This window comes from Vidua macroura, chromosome 19, assembly GCF_024509145.1.
Source record: "Vidua macroura isolate BioBank_ID:100142 chromosome 19, ASM2450914v1, whole genome shotgun sequence".
In the NCBI taxonomy this organism is placed as follows: Eukaryota; Metazoa; Chordata; class Aves; order Passeriformes; family Viduidae; genus Vidua; species Vidua macroura.
In genome coordinates, this window is record NC_071589.1 from 2,264,988 (window position 1) to 2,287,154 (window position 22,167).

Sequence of the window (22,167 nt, forward strand, 5' to 3'; positions counted from 1 at the left end):
TTCTAATCCTTCAGCCAGTCTACAAGTGCAGTAAAACCACTGCTTTAATATTATAAATATTCATAATTAAATATGAAAATAACATTTGAGCAGCAGATGGCAGCTGGAGCTGGGAAGGGACACTACTCCATCTATTGTAGAAGTGGTCGTTTAGGATCCATCACAGCTGAGCAGCTCTGGGATTTTGGGTGTTCCCCTGATCTCTTTGGGCCCTTGCTGCACACTTTGTATGAGCAGGACCTGTGCTTCTGGTGATGTCAAACCCAGCCCAGCTGCATGGCCCATCACAGGATGTGTCAGTGTGCTTTAAGTGCCCTCCTCTTCTAAGGGCTCAGCAGAGACCTCCATTAACAGATGGCTGTTTTTGTACCAGCTGCATTTCAGAAAAGGTGGCAGGGCAAACGAGGGAGCTGCACTTGAGCTGAGCAGCAAAAAGCTCTTTTCTGCTCTTCCAGCACATTGCATTTCTCCTCCATCCATAGGTTTCTTGCTGTGCCAGAACCCTTGTGTGAACAGATCCTGGCTGGAGGTGGGGCCCTACAATGATCCTGCCCACCACAAAGGCCACAATACAGGTGGAAATGTTCCTGGAGCCAGCTTCAGGAGCTGCAGTAACCAAAAGGGGCCTCTGCCAACAAAAGAACAAGAGGGAGAACTTTGTTCTGCTAATGCTAATGCCTTTGTATTTCCCCATGTAGCTGCTCACCTACATCCAGCTCCTTCTGCTGCAAAAGCAGGGCATGGGAGGGGAGCTGTGGGAAGCAGGGAGGGGAATAGTGGGAGCAAGACACTGGTTGGGCACAATAGGAGAGATGGGAAGCCTCCACCAGAGCCTTGAACTGCAACTATGCAGAGTGATATGCAGGCAGGCACAAAAGGGAATCTGCTTATTGCAAAAGCCAGGCCTATTCAAGCAACTTACTGCAACCATGAAACTGATGTCTGTCAATCTCCTTCCCACACCCAGGATTACAGTGCCATCACAGAGACACAGACAGCTGAGAGAAGAGGAGGAAGGAATTACCTCACTTTCTTATCCAGACCTCTGAGTAGGAGATGCTAAGAGAGACAGGAGCACAACTGGTACAGTAATTGGGGAGGCAATATGCTGTGGGACAGGTGAAGCTGCTGAGATGTGACTCACTTCAGATTTCCTTGTTTGTGGTAGGAACTGTAGTTTGGAAAGTGAAGACCAATACATGAAAGGAAACAAACAAACAACCTCAAAACACAAACAAAAAATCCCAGCAAACCAACCAGCCAAAAGCACCACACTGAAAAAAAACCCAACCCAAAACCAAACACCCCCAAACCCTGAACAAATCCAGATCTGTTGCATGGGGGAGGAAATTGCTTCTCAGTAAAGTGAATGGTTCCACTGTTCTCTTCACCACTCTGATCTTTGTGAACATAAAATATGTTCCCTCCTTAATCTGGGTAAGGAATATCCCAGAGATCAGAACAGTAGATTGGCTTTTACACAAATTATCATGAGGTTCAGTTCTCTCTAAAAATAGTTGCCTGTCTTCCAGAGCAGCATAGGGTATGACTGACTCTAGTTTAGAGGATGTAAGTTTCTTAAATCTTTCCTAGCACACTAATTTTGCAAAAGTAATGCTGAATGACTATCCTATGTTGAGACAGCAGTCAACTCTTCTGATTCCAATGGGATCTATGTCTTAAGTTCAGTACAACACTTCCATAGTGCTGTTCATATGATCTTTGAAAACCTTCAGCTCCAAAAACAAGAATTTGATTCCTGTGCCTTTTGTCTGGGATTTAACTCGATGACCTCAGGCTTTGAGGCTTTTATTTTTAGGCTAAACTTGTTCTGCTCTTTTATTGCTTCTTTTGTCCATGCTGACTTGCTCTTAGCCCACTGGAATCACATCTCTATTTACTTCACAGAATCAACTAGGTTGGAAAATACCTTTGAGATCATTGAGTCCAACCTGACCTAACACCACCTTATCAACTAAACCATGGCACTGAGTGCCACATCCAGTCTCTTCTTAAACACCTCCAGGGACTTCCTCTTCTTTATTCACATATCCTTCCTTATCACTACATTCAGACTCAGTCTTCCCTCCTTCACTTGCTTTGGCTTTCCTCCATTCTAGTCCTTGGTCATTCTTATCATCTCCTGATTCTCACTTCCGCAAATTCTGTTCCTTTTCAGATGCTTCCTCCTGCACTGGGATTTTCTTCCTCTAGCAGTATCCCTGCCTCTCAGTAGGACCCCTCCTGCTTTTCCACACTGAGGACTCCGAGTGCTTGCAGCAGGCAGGAGCCTGTGGCTTCTCTCCATCCCTACATGTTTCCTATGAGACACATTGGCTCTTACTCTTCACTTTTTCTGTGCGAGTCAGCATCTAATGGATTACAGAACCAATGAAGCCCCTTTCATCTCCTTTAGCACACCCTCCCACTTCCCCCCCTTCTCATGCTTTCTTGTCAAATTATTTATAGGACATTGATTCACAGACCTGTTATGTCTAATTATATCCATTCACTTCTATATGAATCGCAATTCTGTTAGGAGTTAAGATTGCCAGAAATGTTTTGACCTAAGAAAGAGGAGGTGGTGGCTACATATGCAGATCAGATCCTATAAAAGTACCCTGAGATCTGTGTGTCTTGTCCTTTCTCAGAAATCTCTAAGGTAAGAGTTTCAGGGCTTGGGACTAGGGAGGTCGGGAAAGAAGGGAAACTGGCTCTGCATTCCACAAGTTCCAGTGCATTCCTACGGATGCTCACATTCGTTCAATGGGGGTCTGCCAGTGTCAGCTGGGACTTTCAGTCTGCTTTCCAACCATCCATTTGGTTTCAGTCTATAAATGTTGCCTGGGGTGCAGCAGTAAGAAGGAAGTTACTAATCCTGTTTCTTAATATTGTCCGTCTTCCAATCTGCAATCCTTTGTCTCACAAAAGGTAAGATCTTCATTTATTCACTTTTTAGGGAAAGGTAGAGTTGCTTTAAGGCAGGGCTTCTGTGCAGGTATGCTGGAAATCTTGGTAGTATTTATAATTGTGTCCATTGTATAAATGCAGCATGAGTACTGGGCTGGATTGATGTTACTTTTGTCACAAGATAATAAAGAGTGTGATCTTTAAAGTACTGATCACTGCAGCATTGCCCACACTCTCCCCAGGGATCTCTAGTAGATACCAGTTCCTTGAGAAACTGTCCTGAGGGGGAAAAAAACCAAAAAAAAACCATCAGAAATTCAAATTATAATAATTTCCAATTATTTGGGGTGGGTGTTTTGCATTTATCTCAAATATCACGGGTCACTGGCAGTGACTGTGAAGCAACAGGAAAAGAAATATATATTTAAATAATGTTAATATGTTCTTTTTTCACATGGAAACTTCAGGAACGTGGTTAGAATTTTGTGTATCAAAACATCAAAGTGCTAAAAGCAAACATTTCAGTCTGAGCTTCCTTATAGGCTTGTTTCTGCCTCTGAAAATATTGCCTAATTGTGACAAAATTATATAAGCAAATATTTGTAATCATAAGGAACGGAATAAAGAATGATACCTACTTGGATAACTGGAAAAAGAGAGATGGAACTGCATCTAAATTGAGTTTTAAATATTTACACTGAGGAAAATAAATTCTTTGTGTTTACTTTCTACAGTAATTTATGTTAATTTTATGAAATATTGTCACTAGAATATATCCCTCAAAATTATAAAATGTCAACAAGCAATCCTGTAAGGAATAAAACCAGCATGCTTTGAATCAGTGAAGGAGAATTAGCATAGCATTAATTTCAGGAAATGTCAAACAAAACAATCAAAAGAAAATAGTTTAATGCTTTTAAAAGTCAGTCTACTGAAACATTACATACATATATCAATGTATACTAAACTACAATTATATTATAGTTTTTGATACTATCATAAGGATATGTTGTGAGAAAAGCATTCAGTGTCTATAAAATAACACAATGTACAATGTAGATATAATATACAAATGTAAACTAATATACTGTAATATATAATAACATAATAAAAATACTGACATAGTGTATACTAAGATATATAATATAGCAACCTTATTCCTCCTAGGAAGAGTTAGTATTATTCCTGTTAGGAATCTTATAAGAAAATGCGAGATAATATAAGCAGTGTTAAAATTGCTGGTGAAAATCTGGCACAATTTTTCAACATTCCATGATTATTTTGTGGAATGGTCGCATTTGAATTATAACATATTAACCAAGTGGAAAAACATGTTGTAAGAGACAAAACCAGTCAGGAAATTGCACCCATTCACTTGAATTGATAGCACCAATTTGTGTCGTGAAATTTGTCTTTGGCTAAGAAGGCAAAGTAATTTTTTTTTGTTGTAAAGATTATTCTTCCTAATATCTGATCTAAGCTCATCCTATTTCAGTTGTGCGCCATTCCCCTTTGTCCCGTTGCTCCAGGCCTTTGTCTAAAGTTCCCCTTCAAGTGTCTTGGAAATAATTTAGGCAATGAAAGGCTGCTGGAAGGTCTTCTTAGAGTCTTCTCTTCTCCAGACTGAACTACCCCAGCTCTCCCAGCCTAATTCCAGAGCAGAGGGGCTTTATCCCTTGGAGCATCTCCATGGCCTCCTCTGGATTCACTCCAACAGCTCCATGTCCTTCCTCTGCTGGGACCCCAAATACAAAAACACAGAAAGCATTCTTCTGTAAATGAAATTGTCCAATATGACTAACGATCTGACCACACAAAAAAAAAAGAATAATAATAGAAAAAAAATGCAGAAGAGAACTCTGAATTAGCAGAAAAATAAAAGGCAATTTAGTTGATACCAAAAGAAGAGCAATCAAATGTGCTATAGGAGTGTTTTGTTCCATCCCACACTATTTTAATATATGCTTTATCCTCAGATACTTGCTGCATTACGTGTAGTAAGCAGCAGCCATGTCTACGGACGCTGAGATGGCCATCTTTGGGGAGGCGGCTCCTTACCTCCGAAAATCGGAAAAGGAGAGAATTGAGGCCCAGAACAAACCTTTTGATGCCAAGTCATCTGTCTTCGTGGTACATGCAAAGGAGTCCTATGTGAAGAGCACAATTCAGAGCAGGGAACCAGGAAAGATCACTGTCAAGACTGAAGGGGGAGAGGTGGGTAAAATGCAAAATTTACCAAAAGCAGTACATTCCCACTCTGGCTCTTAGCTGACATGTATGTACCTTCCTGCCCTTTGACAGACCCTGACTGTGAAGGAAGATCAAATCTTCTCCATGAACCCTCCCAAGTATGACAAAATCGAGGACATGGCCATGATGACCCACCTCCACGAACCCGCCGTGCTGTACAACCTCAAAGAGCGTTACGCAGCCTGGATGATCTACGTAAGTGGCAGCAGCAGCTTCCTCTGGGCAGCCTCAGGAGCTGCTGGGCCAGGCTCAGGGGAAGGCAACGTGCTGTGTCCCTTCCTCACAGACCTACTCGGGTCTCTTCTGCGTCACTGTCAACCCCTACAAGTGGCTGCCGGTGTACAACCCCGAGGTGGTGTTGGCCTACCGAGGCAAGAAGCGCCAGGAGGCCCCTCCACACATCTTCTCCATCTCTGACAACGCCTATCAGTTCATGCTGACTGGTGAGTGCCTCTCTCTGCCTCAGGGGCATTGGACCATTCAATTCTCTGAAGGGATACTCTGTCTCAGCAAAGTGAAGAGACTTTTTCAAACCATTCTTGCCTCTGACACACACATCTGTTGGAGTTTACTATCTTCATAGCATTGTTTTCACTGTTTTAAATGAAAGATATCTCTGCACCCAGTGATGTGCTTTGGAGATTTGCTTGTTCATGTCAAGCTGACATGAGGCAAAACATTGAACTTATCTATGCTTCATTCTTTCTCTGTTGTTCACTGAGTTTTAAGTGCCGTGTTTCTGCCTTGTTCACAGATCGGGAGAACCAGTCCATCCTGATCACGTACGTACACCCCCTGCACGGGTCCCTGCGGGGCTGCCCGGTGCCAGGGCACCTCCTGCCTGACCACGCACCCTCTGCTTCTCTCTTGCCTTTGGCAGCGGAGAATCCGGGGCCGGGAAGACTGTGAACACAAAGCGTGTCATCCAGTACTTTGCAACAATTGCAGCCAGCGGGGACAAGAAGAAGGAGGAGCAGACCTCAGGCAAAATGCAGGTGAGCTCCCAGGCCTAGAACCCTGCAGCTATCCAATTTCTTGATGAGCTAGATCATGACAAGAAGACATCTGTTTCAGGGGACACTTGAGGATCAAATCATCAGTGCCAACCCACTGCTGGAGGCCTTTGGAAACGCCAAGACCGTGAGGAACGACAACTCCTCACGCTTTGTGAGTTCTTACTTGGCACAACTGACAACACCAATTTGAATATTCTTGCTGTCCAGATGGGTAAAATAAATCTCAACTGACTTTCCTGCTGCTTTCAGGGTAAATTCATCAGAATCCATTTTGGTGCCACAGGCAAACTGGCTTCTGCTGACATTGAAACTTGTAAGACACCCTTCTGGCCTGATCCCCCTTCCCTCCAGTCTTCCCCACTTCTTGTGCTTGACTGTGTCCTACTTTCCTCACCAGATCTGCTGGAGAAGTCCAGAGTCACTTTCCAGCTCAAGGCGGAAAGGAGCTACCACATCTTTTATCAGATCATGTCCAACAAGAAGCCAGAGCTAATTGGTAGGAAAGATCACTAACTCCTCCAGGCAAAGGTCACGGAACAACTTTGACTTCCTTTCTGTGCCGATTGCATTTGACCTGGCTGGGTTTTGTCCTTCTTTTCAGAGATGTTACTGATCACCACCAACCCCTATGACTATCTGTATGTGAGTCAGGGTGAGATCACAGTTCCCAGCATTAACGACCAGGAGGAGCTGATGGCCACCGACGTACGTAGCAGAAGTTCTCTCACGTGAAGTTTCATTTCTCTGGCCTTTAACAGCTGGGGTACTCACCTTAACAACTCTTTTGTCAGAGTGCCATTGACATCCTGGGTTTTAGTGCTGATGAGAAAACAGCCATCTACAAGCTGACAGGGGCTGTCATGCACTATGGGAACCTGAAGTTCAAGCAGAAACAACGAGAGGAGCAGGCAGAGCCTGATGGCACCGAAGGTACCAGCAGAACCCATCCCAGAGCACGGGAGACAGTGAACACTCACTGAGTTGAAGGCAGCATGTGAGGGTCAGAATGATGACTCAGCCTGTGCATTTCCCCAGTGCCAGTATTGTAGAATAGCAGTGCATCCTAGCCAGAGGACTTCTCAGGTGGAACACAACTCAGTGGAACCTGTAGATTATTTTGAACAAAGCAAAAAATTAAGTCCAGTGACTCCTAAAGCATGCTTCTGTTTTCTGTCAGAGTATGAGTCAGGCAAAAGTAAAGTGAACTTTGCTTTGAATGGAAACTTGCTAGACTTGACACAGAATCAGGAACAGCTCTCAAGTACTAATGAATATTTATATAATTATAGCAGAGTAGCCTATGTACAACCACAGTGTGCATATACATCCATATATATCTACAAAACTGAAATTTTCTTCTTGTTTCATCTTTCTAGTTATGAATGTGCCTTAAATGTCTTGTTGGAAATAACACATAAAAGCAGCTCAACATTAGCATCTGTGTTTAAATCTTATATAATGAGGTTTGGCCTTCTCACATTGAAGTACTCTGTAAATAGTACTGGTACTTGCTATCAGCTTCACTGTGGGACAAGACAGGCAGCAAATTGGAAAGTGATGACAGATGATATGCTGTGCTGTGGTGTTTGTATTTGTTAATCTAGCTGCAGATAAAAAGGGAGCTGGGAAAGACTTAATGTGTTTGATATTTATCCTTAGGGACAATATATTCCGATTACGAAAGTTGTACAAGATATCCTTGTCATACCTTTAGCATTATACCTCACTAATCTACCTCTCTCTCTCCAATGACAGGAGAGTTTCACTGACTACAATTTTCCGTGCCATGTACTTGAATACCAACCACTTTCCTATTCTGTTTATTCAGAAATTGTGACTGTTTGACCTGCTGTTTTCATGGCTCTTGGTCCTTTTGTCTGTCTAGTCTCTTGCACGTTCATTGTAAAAGTACTGGAATAATATTTACCTTTATTAATTAAATAGATTAAATCAGAAAAAAAATAGTAAGTCAAGAAAAACTACAATATTTTAAAGGACATGGTAACGTATATGAGGCTTCTGTAGAAATCTGCATTACTACAAGACTTTTTCACTGGAGAGTTAATATCTGATCCTGCTCTATGCTTGTTTCCTTAGTTGCTGACAAGGCTGCCTACCTGATGGGTCTGAACTCAGCAGACCTGCTCAAGGCCCTCTGCTACCCCCGAGTCAAGGTGGGGAATGAATACGTGACCAAAGGCCAAACTGTGCAGCAGGTAAGAGACAAGTGAAAATAGAAAAAAAAAAGACTTGAATTAAAAATTTTGATCTTCCTCTTCTGCTGCAGATCATAGCTTTCCTTTAACCTTTTCTTAGGTATACAATTCAGTGGGTGCCCTGGCAAAATCTGTGTTTGAGAAGATGTTCCTGTGGATGGTTGTTCGCATCAACCAGCAGCTGGACACGAAGCAGCCCAGGCAGTACTTCATTGGTGTCCTGGACATTGCTGGCTTCGAGATCTTTGATGTAAGAGGAGGATCTTCATAAAGCTTTCCTGGAAGAGGCATTAGGAAATTGGAATAATTTGGGGGTTGGGGTGTGCTTTATTTCAGTTATTTCTATTTATTAGATAATCCTACCTTTCCTCTAGGAAGGGTACCCTTCTGGTTCTCATCGCATTGCATATCCCCTAGGGCTGTATGTATTTGTAGATGTTTGTTGTTGAATGAAGAAGTGAAAATTGCATTGAAAACTGTTGAACAACTGATAAATAATAGCAGAGACTTTGAGGAAGTTAAAATATGCCTTTTTTAAAGGAAGTTTTTGTTAATGCTGAAGCCAGATATCCTCCGAATGCTTGGGAATAGAGAGGTAATATACACAAATTCAAACAAATGAAAAGCTAGACTTGGACTAAGCTCTGCAGATCTGTTCAGAGCTTAGAATTATGTTGAGATAGTGCCAGGGCCTAAAAGGTCAGATATATTAGAGGATGGAATATGCCAGTCACCTGTCCAGTTCCAGCAGTAGAAATTCAAGATTCCAGTCATGGAGACCTTAATGGGATAAGCATAAAGCCTATTGGAAGATGGAAGGTATTCCTGGAACTGAAATTCACAAGTAAGTAAATCTTTGCCTTCTGCAGTTCAACAGCCTGGAGCAGCTGTGCATCAACTTCACCAATGAGAAACTGCAACAGTTCTTCAACCACCACATGTTCGTGCTGGAGCAGGAGGAGTACAAGAAGGAGGGGATTGAATGGGAGTTCATTGACTTTGGCATGGACCTGGCTGCCTGCATTGAGCTCATTGAGAAGGTTATTGGCCCCCACATGCTTAACAGTTTTTCAGTTATAAAATCTCTATTTTAACGTTTCTTAAGAAATTTTCTGTCTCTTTTTTAAAGAAAGAGCATATAGGAAGTTTAATTTTTTTCCTTAGATCTGAATGCTACTACTTTCATTCATTCTGCTTTCCACTTTCACCAAACATGTACAAAATTAATTTCTACATGCTAGATCTTTATTACATCCCAACCCTGAATCTTATGGGGGAGTGTGTTTTTGTATAACTGATGGCATGTCCACTAACAAAATGCCCTTTTTGAGAAACATAAGATTACACACACTGAGGAGGATTTTTTTCTATAACTTTTATCTTCCATTCCTCTTTCTTACATACATTGCCTCTGTTTCTTCTTTCCACACTTCCTTCACATGTTGCTATTCCTCCCAGCCCATGGGCATTTTCTCCATCCTGGAAGAGGAGTGCATGTTCCCCAAGGCAACTGACACCTCTTTCAAGAACAAGCTCTATGACCAGCACCTGGGCAAGTCCAACAACTTCCAGAAGCCCAAGCCTGGCAAAGGCAAGGCTGAGGCCCACTTCTCCCTGGTGCACTACGCTGGCACAGTGGACTACAACATCACTGGGTGGCTGGAGAAGAACAAGGACCCTCTGAATGAAACTGTTGTGGGGTTATATCAGAAGTCATCCTTGAAGACCTTGGCCTTGCTCTTTGCATCTGCTGGTGGGGCAGAAGCAGGTGATTTCTTTGAAATCAGTTCTACTATAGTTTACAGAAAAAGAAATTAAAATGCTGTAATAATATTTTGCAACGATATTTACATTTCTAAAATTGAAAACCCAAAACCTCATCTACTTTTTGGAACTCAGTCTAATAAAGGATATTACTACTCCCTAGAGACTTTAATAGATCTGTAGGTTTTAGAATGATGCAGCTGTACTAGAGCATTAAACCAGTCCAGCTGAGAAACCAGATTTCTGCAATATGGACCATTCTCAAATACTTCAGTGAGTGCAGTCAAATGTATCAACGTGCTGTTAAATTTATGCATACCCTTAGATATAAGGATACATAAACACTGCATTTGGTGTATTTACTAGCTATTAGTTTAGTTCCTCAAATGTCTTTCTATGCAAAATGTCACGTTCTTTTTCCCGACTGCATTTTCTAAATTTCAGCTTGAAGTCATTAAATATCCTTCTACTGTCATCTGAAAAATTCAAGCTTCTTTTTGTAACTTTAACCACAGTCTGAATTTGCAAATTTTGATCATATTATTATTTTTGCTAGATTTTTTAAGATGAATATATAAGGTTTTTCAGATTCTGTGTGCTTTTGTTGTTCACTTCTTTATTATTATAAAAATAATATTTATATTCTAATTATTTATATCTATATTAAAAAAGCTTTATTATTTTTTAGAGAGCAGTGGTGGTGGTGGCGGCAAGAAGGGTGCCAAGAAGAAGGGTTCTTCTTTCCAGACCGTCTCAGCTCTCTTCCGGGTACTGTAGAATAATCATTCTAAACTTAACACATTATGAAAAGAAAAACAGAAAATTCAGTTCAGAAATGCCTTAGATTGATCTAATATATCTTTGTGTTCAGAAAGGATAAAATAATTTGCCTCTAGTAAAGAGGAATTCTTACTGAATCTTGGGAAGTATTCTTTCAGAACTGCCCAAAAGTTCTGTAAAAAAAAATTACTTATCATGGCTTTATTGCAATGTTTTTATCTCCACCTAGTATTGAGATTGTGTAAGTGACACTTCTAAACTCAAGGCTTTGTTCTTGCTCCTAAGGAAAATTTAAACAAGCTGATGAGCAATTTGAGAAGTACACATCCCCATTTTGTGCGGTGCCTTATTCCTAATGAAACAAAAACACCTGGTAAGTTGTTAAAGTTCCGAGGTGTGATATATCTGATCTTCTCTGTGCAGTAAAATGATATACAGTTTTGTTCTGTGATTTATTAGGTGCCATGGAGCACGAGCTGGTGCTGCACCAGCTGCGATGTAACGGCGTGCTGGAAGGGATCAGGATTTGCAGGAAAGGCTTCCCCAGCAGAATCCTCTATGCTGACTTTAAACAGAGGTCAGATTATATTTCATCACCCTCCACCATATCCACATTTGTATTTCCTAATTGTTTTAAGTACTATGGAAGTTGCCTTTAGATATACAAAAGTCATTTGTCCAAGTGAGTCATCCAGGTTCTTTCTATAGCTATTGAGGAAAAAAAAAAAAAAGACATTTTCAAAGGGCTATTATTTATTCCTTATCTTCCTCCTATTCCACAGATACAAGGTGCTTAATGCCAGTGCCATCCCTGAGGGACAGTTCATCGATAGCAAGAAGGCTTCTGAGAAGCTCCTTGGGTCAATCGATGTGGACCACACCCAGTACAAATTTGGACACACCAAGGTACAAACCCCCCATTCTCTGCCAGCCTGGGCTTTGCTCTCTCTACCTGACAGTGATGTGCTGCAACATTGCCTCTCTCTTTGAAGGTGTTCTTCAAAGCTGGGCTGCTGGGACTCCTGGAGGAGATGAGGGATGAGAAGCTGGCAGAACTCATCACCCGCACCCAGGCCATGTGCAGGGGCTTCCTGATGAGGGTGGAGTTCAAGAAAATGATGGAGAGGAGGTAGATATTTACTTGGCTTGCTGGGACAATCCTCATCAGATACTAATGGCATGAACAAAACTGAAAATAAGCTGCTTCACAAAGAGTCTCATTTATTTCTCATTTATTCAATTTGTCAATATGAAAGTATATCCTGAAAACAGATGAAATAGTATAAAATCCCATCTTAGGGAAACAATTTTTTTTAATACTTTGTTGCTGAAGTCATTAAATGCCTATATCGTATGTATGTTGAGAAACTCGATATCTAGTCTAAGCAAATTATTTTAGGTCACTGCTAAGTAAAATGAGAGAAAGTAATATTTCTGTCATAAGAGAAGCATCCTCTTCCCTTTAATAAATTTCATAAAAGTGACTAAGTCAACTTATAGAAGTGTTCCTTTTCATTGGCCATAAAATAAGCCAAACACCTGGACTTCAAAACTGTCCATACAGGTTAATACTCTACTTAACACTAGAAGGTTTCCAGTGGAAATATATATAGGTTATATATAAAACATGATCTACGCATTATTAAGAAATCTATATTGGATAATACATGATAAATGTTTTACACGTAGAGATATACAGAACTATATATGTATACAAATATACTATATACAGATACTATATATATATATACAAAAATAAGAAGTGTTATGTGTTGAACTTCATGCTATATATACTAACATATACTGCTAAATATGTTTTATAGATTTAAAAATATGTGCCAAAATATATTTTGTTATTACCTTTCAGGGAGTCCATCTTCTGCATCCAGTACAACGTTCGTTCATTCATGAATGTCAAACACTGGCCATGGATGAAGCTGTTCTTCAAGATCAAGCCCTTGCTGAAGAGTGCAGAGTCTGAGAAGGAGATGGCCAACATGAAGGAAGAGTTTGAGAAAACCAAGGAGGAGCTTGCAAAGTCTGAGGCAAAGCGGAAGGAGCTGGAGGAGAAAATGGTGGCCTTGGTGCAGGAGAAAAATGACCTGCAGCTCCAAGTGCAGGCTGTGAGTATTGCTAAATTTTTTTGCTTGTAACATCCTATATAAAATCATCCCAAATGTCTCAGTAAAGACATAGTATCCCAAAATACCAATTATTTTTAAATATACACATATTTCATAAAATAGGAACAAAAGCCACATAGAATTGCTAAGCTGAAATCAGGAAACCTTAATACATCTGCAATTAACTATTGCAGATGGTTCCTTATACTTTTAAATCAGAAGAGAAATCAATTTCCAGTCAGCAAACAGTATGTCATTTTGCAGTATGTAATTTTAATCCCACACAGTAACTAACAGAAGCAATTAGAATCACAGAATAGTTTAAGTTGGAAGACTCTCAGAGGGATCATGATGCCCAGCTCTTAAGTGAATGGCCCATATCAGGATTGAACCCACAACCTTGGTGGTTTTAGTACCATGCTCTGACCAATGGAGCTCTCCCAGAGTCTCTACCACATCTTTATAGAAATTTATATACTTTACAATTTTGATATGTTATCAGCTGACCAATTAAGGTTGTCTGGAGGTCCTAACATATTTTGTTTGGAAAATCACAAGTGAAATCAGCTGGAGGAGGAAGGGCTCTAGCATTTATGATTCCTGCCTCTTCAAGAAACACAGTGTGAAAGTTCACTGCTTCACTTTTTCCCTTGAAGTAAGAATGTAGCAACAATAATGTCCTTAAAACTGTATTTACAAGAAAGTATTTGGATTAATCTGATGGCATTTAGATGTCTACAGAATAAAAGTACATCTGAGCCAGTAGCCCCAGGTTGAAAACTGTTTTATTAAATGAATCATGTAGGAAGCTGATGGTTTGGCTGATGCTGAGGAAAGATGTGACCAGCTCATCAAAACCAAAATCCAGCTGGAAGCCAAAATTAAGGAGTTGACAGAGAGAGCAGAAGAAGAAGAAGAGATGAATGCTGAGCTGACAGCCAAGAAGAGGAAGCTGGAGGATGAATGTTCAGAGTTGAAGAAAGATATTGATGACCTTGAGCTAACACTGGCCAAGGTGGAGAAGGAAAAACACGCCACTGAAAACAAGGTATGAGGTAGAACCTGTCACTGGCACTCCAGAAAATGGGCTGTGTGCTATTACAGGACTTCTATAGCTACTTCCTTTATTTTCATTTGCTCCCTTCTTCTCAAAGGTGAAAAACCTGACTGAGGAGATGGCAGCTTTGGACGAGACCATTGCCAAGCTGACAAAAGAGAAGAAAGCCCTCCAAGAGGCCCATCAGCAGACCCTGGATGACCTGCAGGCAGAGGAGGACAAAGTCAATACTCTGACCAAAGCCAAGACCAAGCTGGAGCAGCAAGTGGATGATGTAAGCACACAGACAGAGAGCAGGAACAGGACAGGTATGGAGTCCAGCCTGGCTGGCAGAGCCCTGATGGTCTTGTTGTGTTTAGCTGGAAGGGTCCCTGGAGCAAGAGAAGAAACTGCGCATGGACCTGGAGAGAGCTAAGAGGAAACTGGAAGGAGACCTGAAGCTGGCCCAGGACAGCATCATGGATTTGGAGAATGATAAGCAGCAGCTGGATGAGAAACTGAAGAAGTAAGTGTGGCTCTGGGGTACCTGAGTGCTGGGCTGCAGCACTTGTCTCTTTTCTTTGAGCTCTAACACGGTTCACTTGGCCCAAAGGAAAGACTTTGAGATCAGCCAGATCCAAAGTAAAACTGAGGATGAACAAGCCCTGGGCATGCAACTTCAGAAGAAGATCAAGGAGCTGCAGGCAAGTCTCTGTTTCTTCCCCTGCCTTGCTCAGGCTCAGCTCAGGCAGGAGGAGGGCACGGGTGTGAAGGGTCCCTGGTGTTCTGCAGGCCCGTATTGAGGAGCTGGAGGAGGAAATTGAGGCAGAGCGAACCTCTCGCGCTAAAGCAGAGAAGCATCGCGCTGACCTGTCCAGGGAGCTGGAGGAGATCAGCGAGCGCCTGGAAGAAGCAGGAGGTGCCACAGCAGCTCAGATTGAGATGAACAAGAAGCGTGAGGCAGAATTCCAGAAGATGCGCCGTGACCTGGAAGAGGCCACGCTGCAGCACGAAGCCACGGCTGCCGCCCTGCGCAAGAAGCACGCGGACAGCACAGCTGAGCTGGGCGAGCAGATCGACAACCTGCAACGCGTGAAGCAGAAGCTGGAGAAGGAGAAGAGTGAGCTGAAGATGGAGATTGACGACTTGGCCAGCAACATGGAGTCTGTCTCCAAAGTCAAGGTACGTAAATATTTCTTCTCATTGATTCAAACATAATCAGATATTTGTATTTTAACATAGAAATTTTAGTTAGTCGTAGTTCAGAATAAACTATTGCACTTTGCAACTTCAATGTGTGTTTAAATGTTTCAGTATTAGTTAAATCATTTGGTGATATCATTTCATCCACCCTACCAGTGGCAGGGAATATACAGGTGTTGGAACTGGGGACACAAACTTCATAGAAATATATATCGGTTAACTGAGAAATTTCGGCTTCTGAATAATTATTTCTTACTTTAGAAGACTTCATATTCTCACAAATTATGATTGAACCATTAAACATCTTTCCTTCCGTTCCTCATGCAAACAGGCAAATCTGGAGAAGATGTGTCGTTCCCTAGAGGATCAATTGAGTGAGATTAAGACAAAGGAGGAGGAACAGCAGCGCATAATTAATGACATTAGTGCTCAAAGAGCTCGGCTACAAACAGAATCCGGTAAGATATTTGTGGTTTTAAAAGAATACTGTATATTACCTGGGTCTTTTGAAAAAAAAAGTAAAACTGACTTGGAGTCTTGGAGGATTGAATATGAACCAAGTTGAACCTGAGCCAAAGGAGTGCTTTGTGATGAAGCTGGCCAACAGAATCCTGAGTTGCATTAGAAGCGTTGCCAACGGGTTAGGGGAGAGTGATCGTTCCCCCTACTCATCACATGAGGCCTTGCCTGGATTGCTTGGCCTTTTAAACCTCCTCAGTTTCCCATGGGCCGTAATCCCTCTGGATGGCACTGTGGTACTCATTCTGTAAACTCAAGGCTTAATGCAAACAGAGTAAGTCTGGTGGGATTTTCCATGACACATCATTTCTAGCCTCTAAGAAATGTGGGTATCGGTGATTAGGAATCCAGGAAAGAAGTAAAAATTTGTTTAGCTCAAAGTATTTGTATATGGGCATTTATTATCAAGATTAATAATTTTACAAAAGTGATAACAAGTTTTTTTACTCATCTGAACACTCCCAGGTGAATTTTCACGCCAGGTAGATGAGAAAGATGCTCTGATTTCTCAGCTGTCAAGAGGCAAACAGGCTTTCACCCAACAGATTGAGGAACTCAAAAGGCATCTAGAGGAAGAGATAAAGGTAAGAAGGCTCTCCAAATTCTGAGTTGTCCATTGGATTCCTTCTGTCTAGGAGGAGCTTTAGATACAAATGAAATTACAGAATCAATAAGATGAAAGGGAGGAAAAAAAAAACTTAAGTAATACAGTGCAAGCCTTGCCATACTAGTTTTGTTCCTCCTTCCCCACAGTCTACATGTTAATTGTTTTGCAGATACCTGGACTTCCTATTTTCATTCAGTAGCTTGCCATTACTCACAGCACAATCAGTGCCCATCAGCATTTCTGTCAGGAGATCTGCCAGGATATTCCCATTCATTGTCACACCGCTATTCTTCCCACAGGCCAAGAACGCCCTGGCCCACGCCCTGCAGTCCGCTCGCCACGACTGTGACTTGCTCCGGGAACAATATGAGGAGGAGCAGGAGGCCAAGGGGGAGCTGCAGCGAGCCCTGTCCAAGGCCAACAGCGAAGTGGCCCAGTGGAGAACCAAATACGAGACGGACGCGATTCAGCGCACGGAGGAGCTCGAGGAGGCCAAGTACGTGGGGAAGCAGGATGGCAAATGACTGGAGAGGACCAAAACTGGTCAAGGGAAATTGGAATCTCTGAGAGTGGGTTAAGATAAGAATGGAGGCAAGGATAGAGTGTCTTTATGAAAAAAATGGGAGAGAGGAAGGGAAAGAAAGAGAGAGAGATTGGAAGGGAAAACATAGGCTTTAGGGCTAGAAGGACTAAGACAGGCCTAATCCTCCTAAAGAGAAAAGACACAGAAGTGACAGATGTTGTTGGCTACATGCACTTGTGGACAATAAAAAACATTGTGGAAAGAATTTGGATCAAAACCTCCAAAGTTACAAACTCATGACAGTAAAGAACTGACACCCATCCAAGCGCAAACATGTCACTGTGTTGCTCTCCTCTCAGGAAGAAGCTGGCCCAGCGCCTGCAGGATGCAGAGGAACATGTTGAGGCTGTCAATGCCAAATGTGCCTCCCTGGAAAAGACAAAGCAGAGGCTGCAGAATGAAGTGGAGGACCTGATGATTGACGTGGAGAGATCCAATGCTGCCTGCGCTGCTCTGGATAAGAAGCAGAAGAACTTTGACAAGGTCTTTTGGCCTCCAGCACCAGCACTCCTGGCCAGAGCACGGCCCCGTGATGGCCACAGCCCTGCTCACAGCCCGTTTCTCTGCAGATCCTGGCAGAATGGAAGCAGAAGTATGAGGAAACGCAGGCTGAGCTGGAGGCCTCGCAGAAGGAGTCGCGCTCTCTGAGCACAGAGCTGTTCAAGATGAAGAATGCCTATGAGGAGTCCTTGGACCACCTGGAAACAATGAAGCGGGAGAACAAGAACTTGCAGCGTAAGTCCCTCTGCTCCTCACTGGCCTTTCTCACAAGCTTGTCTATCTGAAACCATCTGGGCCTGCAGGGTTAAGATCTTGCCTGGCACCTTGATGCACCAGAGCCTTTCTGCATTCAGCTCTCTGCCTGACCATGGCGCTTTTCACCCTTCCTTGCAGAGGAGATTTCCGACCTCACGGAGCAGATTGCGGAGGGAGGAAAGGCGATTCATGAGCTGGAGAAAGTCAAGAAGCAGATTGAGCAGGAGAAATCTGAAATCCAGGCTGCTCTCGAGGAAGCTGAGGTACACAGTATTATTTCTTGCTGTCTTATGTGTCTTGGATCTCCATCTTGCTTATCTCATTCCAAGACAAATGCGGAAAAGACATCTTAAAAAAGTAGAGATATTTTCTAAACATAGCACTCTTTTTTACTCAGAGCTTCAGGTTCAACATTTGTCACCTGAAAAGTATTCTTATTTTTTCTTTCCCAGGCCTCCCTGGAACATGAGGAGGGGAAGATCCTGCGCCTGCAGCTTGAGCTCAACCAAGTGAAGTCTGAGATTGACAGGAAGATAGCAGAGAAAGACGAGGAGATTGAACAGATGAAGAGAAACCACCTCCGAGTTGTGGACTCCATGCAGAGCACCCTGGATGCTGAGATCAGGAGCAGGAATGAAGCCCTGAGGCTGAAGAAGAAGATGGAGGGAGACCTGAATGAAATAGAGATCCAGCTGAGCCATGCCAACCGCCAGGCTGCAGAGGCACAGAAGAACCTGAGAAATACACAGGGAGTGCTGAAGGTCTGTTGAACAGAAATTGCCTACAGAGGAATATCTTGATTAATACTTTCAGTCCACAGGAGCTCTAAATCTTCTTATAATTTCTTTCAATGGCTCTACAGGACACCCAGATCCATCTGGATGATGCACTCAGGTCACAAGAGGACCTGAAGGAGCAGGTGGCCATGGTGGAGCGCAGAGCAAACCTGCTGCAGGCTGAAGTTGAGGAGCTCCGGGCAGCCCTGGAGCAGACGGAGCGGTCGAGGAAAGTGGCTGAGCAGGAGCTTCTGGATGCCAGTGAGAGAGTTCAGCTCCTCCACACCCAGGTGAGGCCATTTGGTGAACACTTTTATGGTTTATTCCAATCACCATTGGATGCTCAACTTGGAGGAAGACAGTCCTCTTTTGTGGCGTATTCATCACGTTACTAAAAGAGATCTTTGCTGAAAAATATGTGTGCACTGGTGACTTTTCCCTTACTCTATTTTTGTTACTTTCCTGTGCCAGCCTTGGTGGATGAGATGTTGCACAGATTATATTCCTGAACACTTTTTTCAAATTAATGAAAAATGGAGAAAGAAAAAAAAAACAAATATGTTTTTCCCCAGTGAAAAGAAATTTTACTAGAAAATCTCTGGTATTGCTTTTCCACATAATTGTGTCTTAAATTATTAAAAATTCTATAATGTTCTTGATTTCAAATAATGAACTTACAAAAACAAACCTCTGATGGTGCTCAACAGAACACCAGCTTGATCAACACCAAGAAGAAGCTGGAAACAGACATTGCCCAGATCCAGAGTGAAATGGAGGATACCATCCAGGAAGCCCGCAATGCTGAGGAGAAGGCCAAGAAGGCCATCACAGATGTGAGTTGGACACTCCTGGCATGGCTGAGGATGAATGTACTCTCCCCAAAATATCTCCAGCCCCAAAATGGCTTTGACCTTTTGCTCTGATCAGGCGGCCATGATGGCAGAAGAGCTGAAGAAGGAGCAGGACACCAGTGCCCACCTGGAGAGGATGAAGAAGAACCTGGACCAGACAGTGAAGGACCTGCAGCACCGCCTGGATGAGGCCGAGCAGCTGGCACTGAAGGGAGGGAAGAAGCAGATCCAGAAGCTGGAGGCCAGGGTGTGTAGGGCTGGGGCTGGGCCTGAGTGAGCGTGTCCTTGGAGAGACATTGGCAGGGAAGCTGCAGGGATGGGCTTGTCCTTGCAGGTGCGGGAGCTGGAAGGGGAGGTTGATGCTGAGCAGAAGCGCAGCGCTGAAGCTGTGAAGGGCGTGCGCAAGTACGAGCGGAGGGTGAAGGAACTCACCTACCAGGTAAGGCAGGAATCTTCTTTGTGTTGATACACTTTTATTCCTGGAACCCAAAAATATAGCCCTGACGGATTTCTCTCTGTCCTGAGTCTCACATACAAAAAGGAGAATAATGAAAGCACCAGAAGATTACTATCTTTCTTGTCATTTTAACAATATACAGCTTATCACTTCTGTCTTACTGGGCAGGAATGTCAAATAGAAATGTTACTCTCTATTTCATGTAGAGGAGGGTAAAAGAGATGCTTCTCTGTCTTGTCATTCTCTTTAGTCGGAGGAAGACAGGAAAAATGTTCTCAGGCTGCAGGATCTGGTGGACAAACTGCAAACTAAGGTGAAAGCTTACAAGAGACAAGCTGAGGAGGCTGTGAGTATCACTGTGTTCGCTCAGTCTTTATCCAGGTGGAAGTGGGATTCTGTGTTAATGTTTTCCCCTGTGTAGCTCTGTTTGAACCCAGGTCAACATTGTGGTAGTAGGTCTCTGCTTTGTTTCACTTTCTTTATTTCATAGTTTCACCTAGCAGTTTTACAGTGGAATTGTTTTAAAACGTGTTTTATGCTTCCTCCTATCTCCAGGAGGAGCTGTCCAATGTCAACCTCTCCAAGTTCCGCAAGATCCAGCACGAGCTGGAGGAAGCCGAGGAGCGGGCTGACATTGCAGAGTCACAGGTCAACAAGCTCCGAGCCAAGAGCCGGGAAATCAGCAAGAAGGCAGAAAGTGAAGAGTAAATGCTTCCAGTGCTGTAAAGTGAGAGAATTGCACAGAATGTGACATTCTATCACTTTTATTTGTAGTCACTGCTTTGTCCTTCATTAATCTGTAGATGAGCAATGCCTACATAATAAAAATTGTAGAGCTTATGCCATGTAAATAATGAGAAGTTGAGTGTTGCATTTTAATCATTACCCTGATTTCTTCTAAGATTTACATTTTATCTTGCTTATTTTAAACTTATTTATTCAATTAAAAATCTTGCTTCAGGTCTTTCAAAGTGTTTCAGCCACTTTTAAAGTGGTCCAATCAGACATCCTGCTTTGTTCTCACCAGGAAATTTCATCTAATACTTCCTTAGCTGAGAAAATAATTTTTTTCTCTGAAACAGAATGTAATTATCCCTTATAACTGTTGCTTTAGGAATAAAATAGGTGTTATCTCAAATGTTCTGGCCAAACAATAAGAACTTACTGCACCTTCCTTCCTACTCCCACTTAATCGTTGATTATTCTTTTAATTCTTGTGTCTTCTTTGCAAGATCTTACTTCAAGTTAAATTTCTTAAATCCTTCAAGTCACTTTGGAATATAATTTAGAGGACATTTAAACCTAAAATGAGATCTACTTTCAACTTTTGTTCATGAAAGTGATGTGCAAACCAACATTCCCAGGGCAGCATAAATAGCAATCTCGTAGAGTCAGTTGGTCATTGTCTATATTCTGTTTCCAAAACTACCCTGAATTTCCTAAACTGGTCAGGCAGACACTTACCTCCTATGAAGTCTCCAGTATAATCCTGATAACTTTGTCCAACGTGGCCTCACTCAAAATGTGGGTTTACATTCTTTGTGGATATGAGAGAAATCCATGTTCACCTCTTAAAAACCACATTGATCATTCAGTGTTATTTCATGCTAATGCACCCCAAAGTGATTTATTAACAAAGCCTGGGTTACTCTCATCTCCTGGTATGGGTTGTACCAGCAGGGACACCTTCCACTAGCCCAGGTTGCTCCAAGACTCACCCAACCTGGCCTTGAACACTTCCAGGGATGGGACAGCCAGAGCTTCTCTGGGCAGTCTGTGCCAGGGCCTCAGCACCCTCCCAGGTGCTTCCTAATATCTAATCTAAACCTACTCTCTTTCACTGGCAAGCCATTGCCCTTTGTCCTGTCCCTCCATCCCTCGTCCCCAGTCCCTCTCCAGCTCTCCTGGAGCTCCTTCAGGCCCTGCAAGGGGCTCTGAGGTTTCCCTGGAGCCTTCTCTTCTCCAGGTGAGCACCCCCAGCTCTCCCAGCCTGGCTCCAGCGGGGCTCCAGCCCTGGAGCAGCTCCATGGCCTCCTCTGGGCTCTCTCCAGCAGCTCCAGCTCCTCCCTGTGCTGGGCCCAGGGCTGGGGCAGCTCTGCAGGTGGGGTCTTGTGGGAACCCAGCACATCCCTCTGGCTGCCCTGGCTGGCTCCAGACCCTGGCAGGGGGCTCGGAGACCTTGGCACGAAGTCAAAAACACCTGTGGCTTCCATTTTAGCCCGTGGAAAAAGCTGCCAACTCTGTGTGAGGAATTACAAGCCACAGGGGTTTGAGCAGTGTGGTAGTTGAATTAACACAGGGTGAAAAAGTAGAATTTTAG

The 22,167-nt window shown here is 42.9% G+C and overlaps 1 protein-coding gene across 1 annotated transcript; it reads left to right on the forward strand.

The window, feature by feature from the left end:
• The first annotated feature begins 4,902 nt into the window (after window positions 1–4,902).
• On the forward strand, window positions 4,903–20,933 carry LOC128816893 (myosin-1B). The gene is made up of 38 exons (XM_053994862.1): window positions 4,903–5,124; window positions 5,212–5,355; window positions 5,447–5,603; window positions 5,915–5,942; window positions 6,041–6,155; window positions 6,235–6,327; window positions 6,426–6,489; window positions 6,574–6,672; window positions 6,778–6,881; window positions 6,968–7,106; window positions 8,274–8,392; window positions 8,493–8,642; window positions 9,262–9,432; window positions 9,851–10,160; window positions 10,845–10,924; window positions 11,222–11,309; window positions 11,396–11,513; window positions 11,719–11,842; window positions 11,929–12,065; window positions 12,804–13,059; window positions 13,865–14,107; window positions 14,214–14,390; window positions 14,476–14,621; window positions 14,709–14,799; window positions 14,888–15,277; window positions 15,630–15,756; window positions 16,283–16,401; window positions 16,724–16,920; window positions 17,307–17,490; window positions 17,577–17,742; window positions 17,902–18,026; window positions 18,216–18,524; window positions 18,626–18,829; window positions 19,247–19,372; window positions 19,467–19,637; window positions 19,725–19,829; window positions 20,098–20,193; window positions 20,403–20,933. The coding sequence occupies exons 1-38, from the start codon at window positions 4,921–4,923 to the stop codon at window positions 20,553–20,555; spliced, it is 5,829 nt and encodes a 1,942-aa protein (XP_053850837.1). The 5' UTR covers window positions 4,903–4,920; the 3' UTR covers window positions 20,556–20,933.
• Window positions 20,934–22,167: the final 1,234 nt, after the last annotated feature.

Coding starts and splice junctions, on each gene's coding strand:
- LOC128816893 (XM_053994862.1), top strand. CDS start 4,921: ATGTCTACGGACGCTGAGATGGCCATCTTTGGGGAGGCGGCTCCTTAC. Junction 10,161..10,844: donor TGCTGGTGGGGCAGAAGCAG/GTGATTTCTTTG, acceptor ATTATTTTTTAG/AGAGCAGTGGTGGTGGTGGC. Junction 14,391..14,475: donor TGGAGCAGCAAGTGGATGAT/GTAAGCACACAG, acceptor TGTTGTGTTTAG/CTGGAAGGGTCCCTGGAGCA.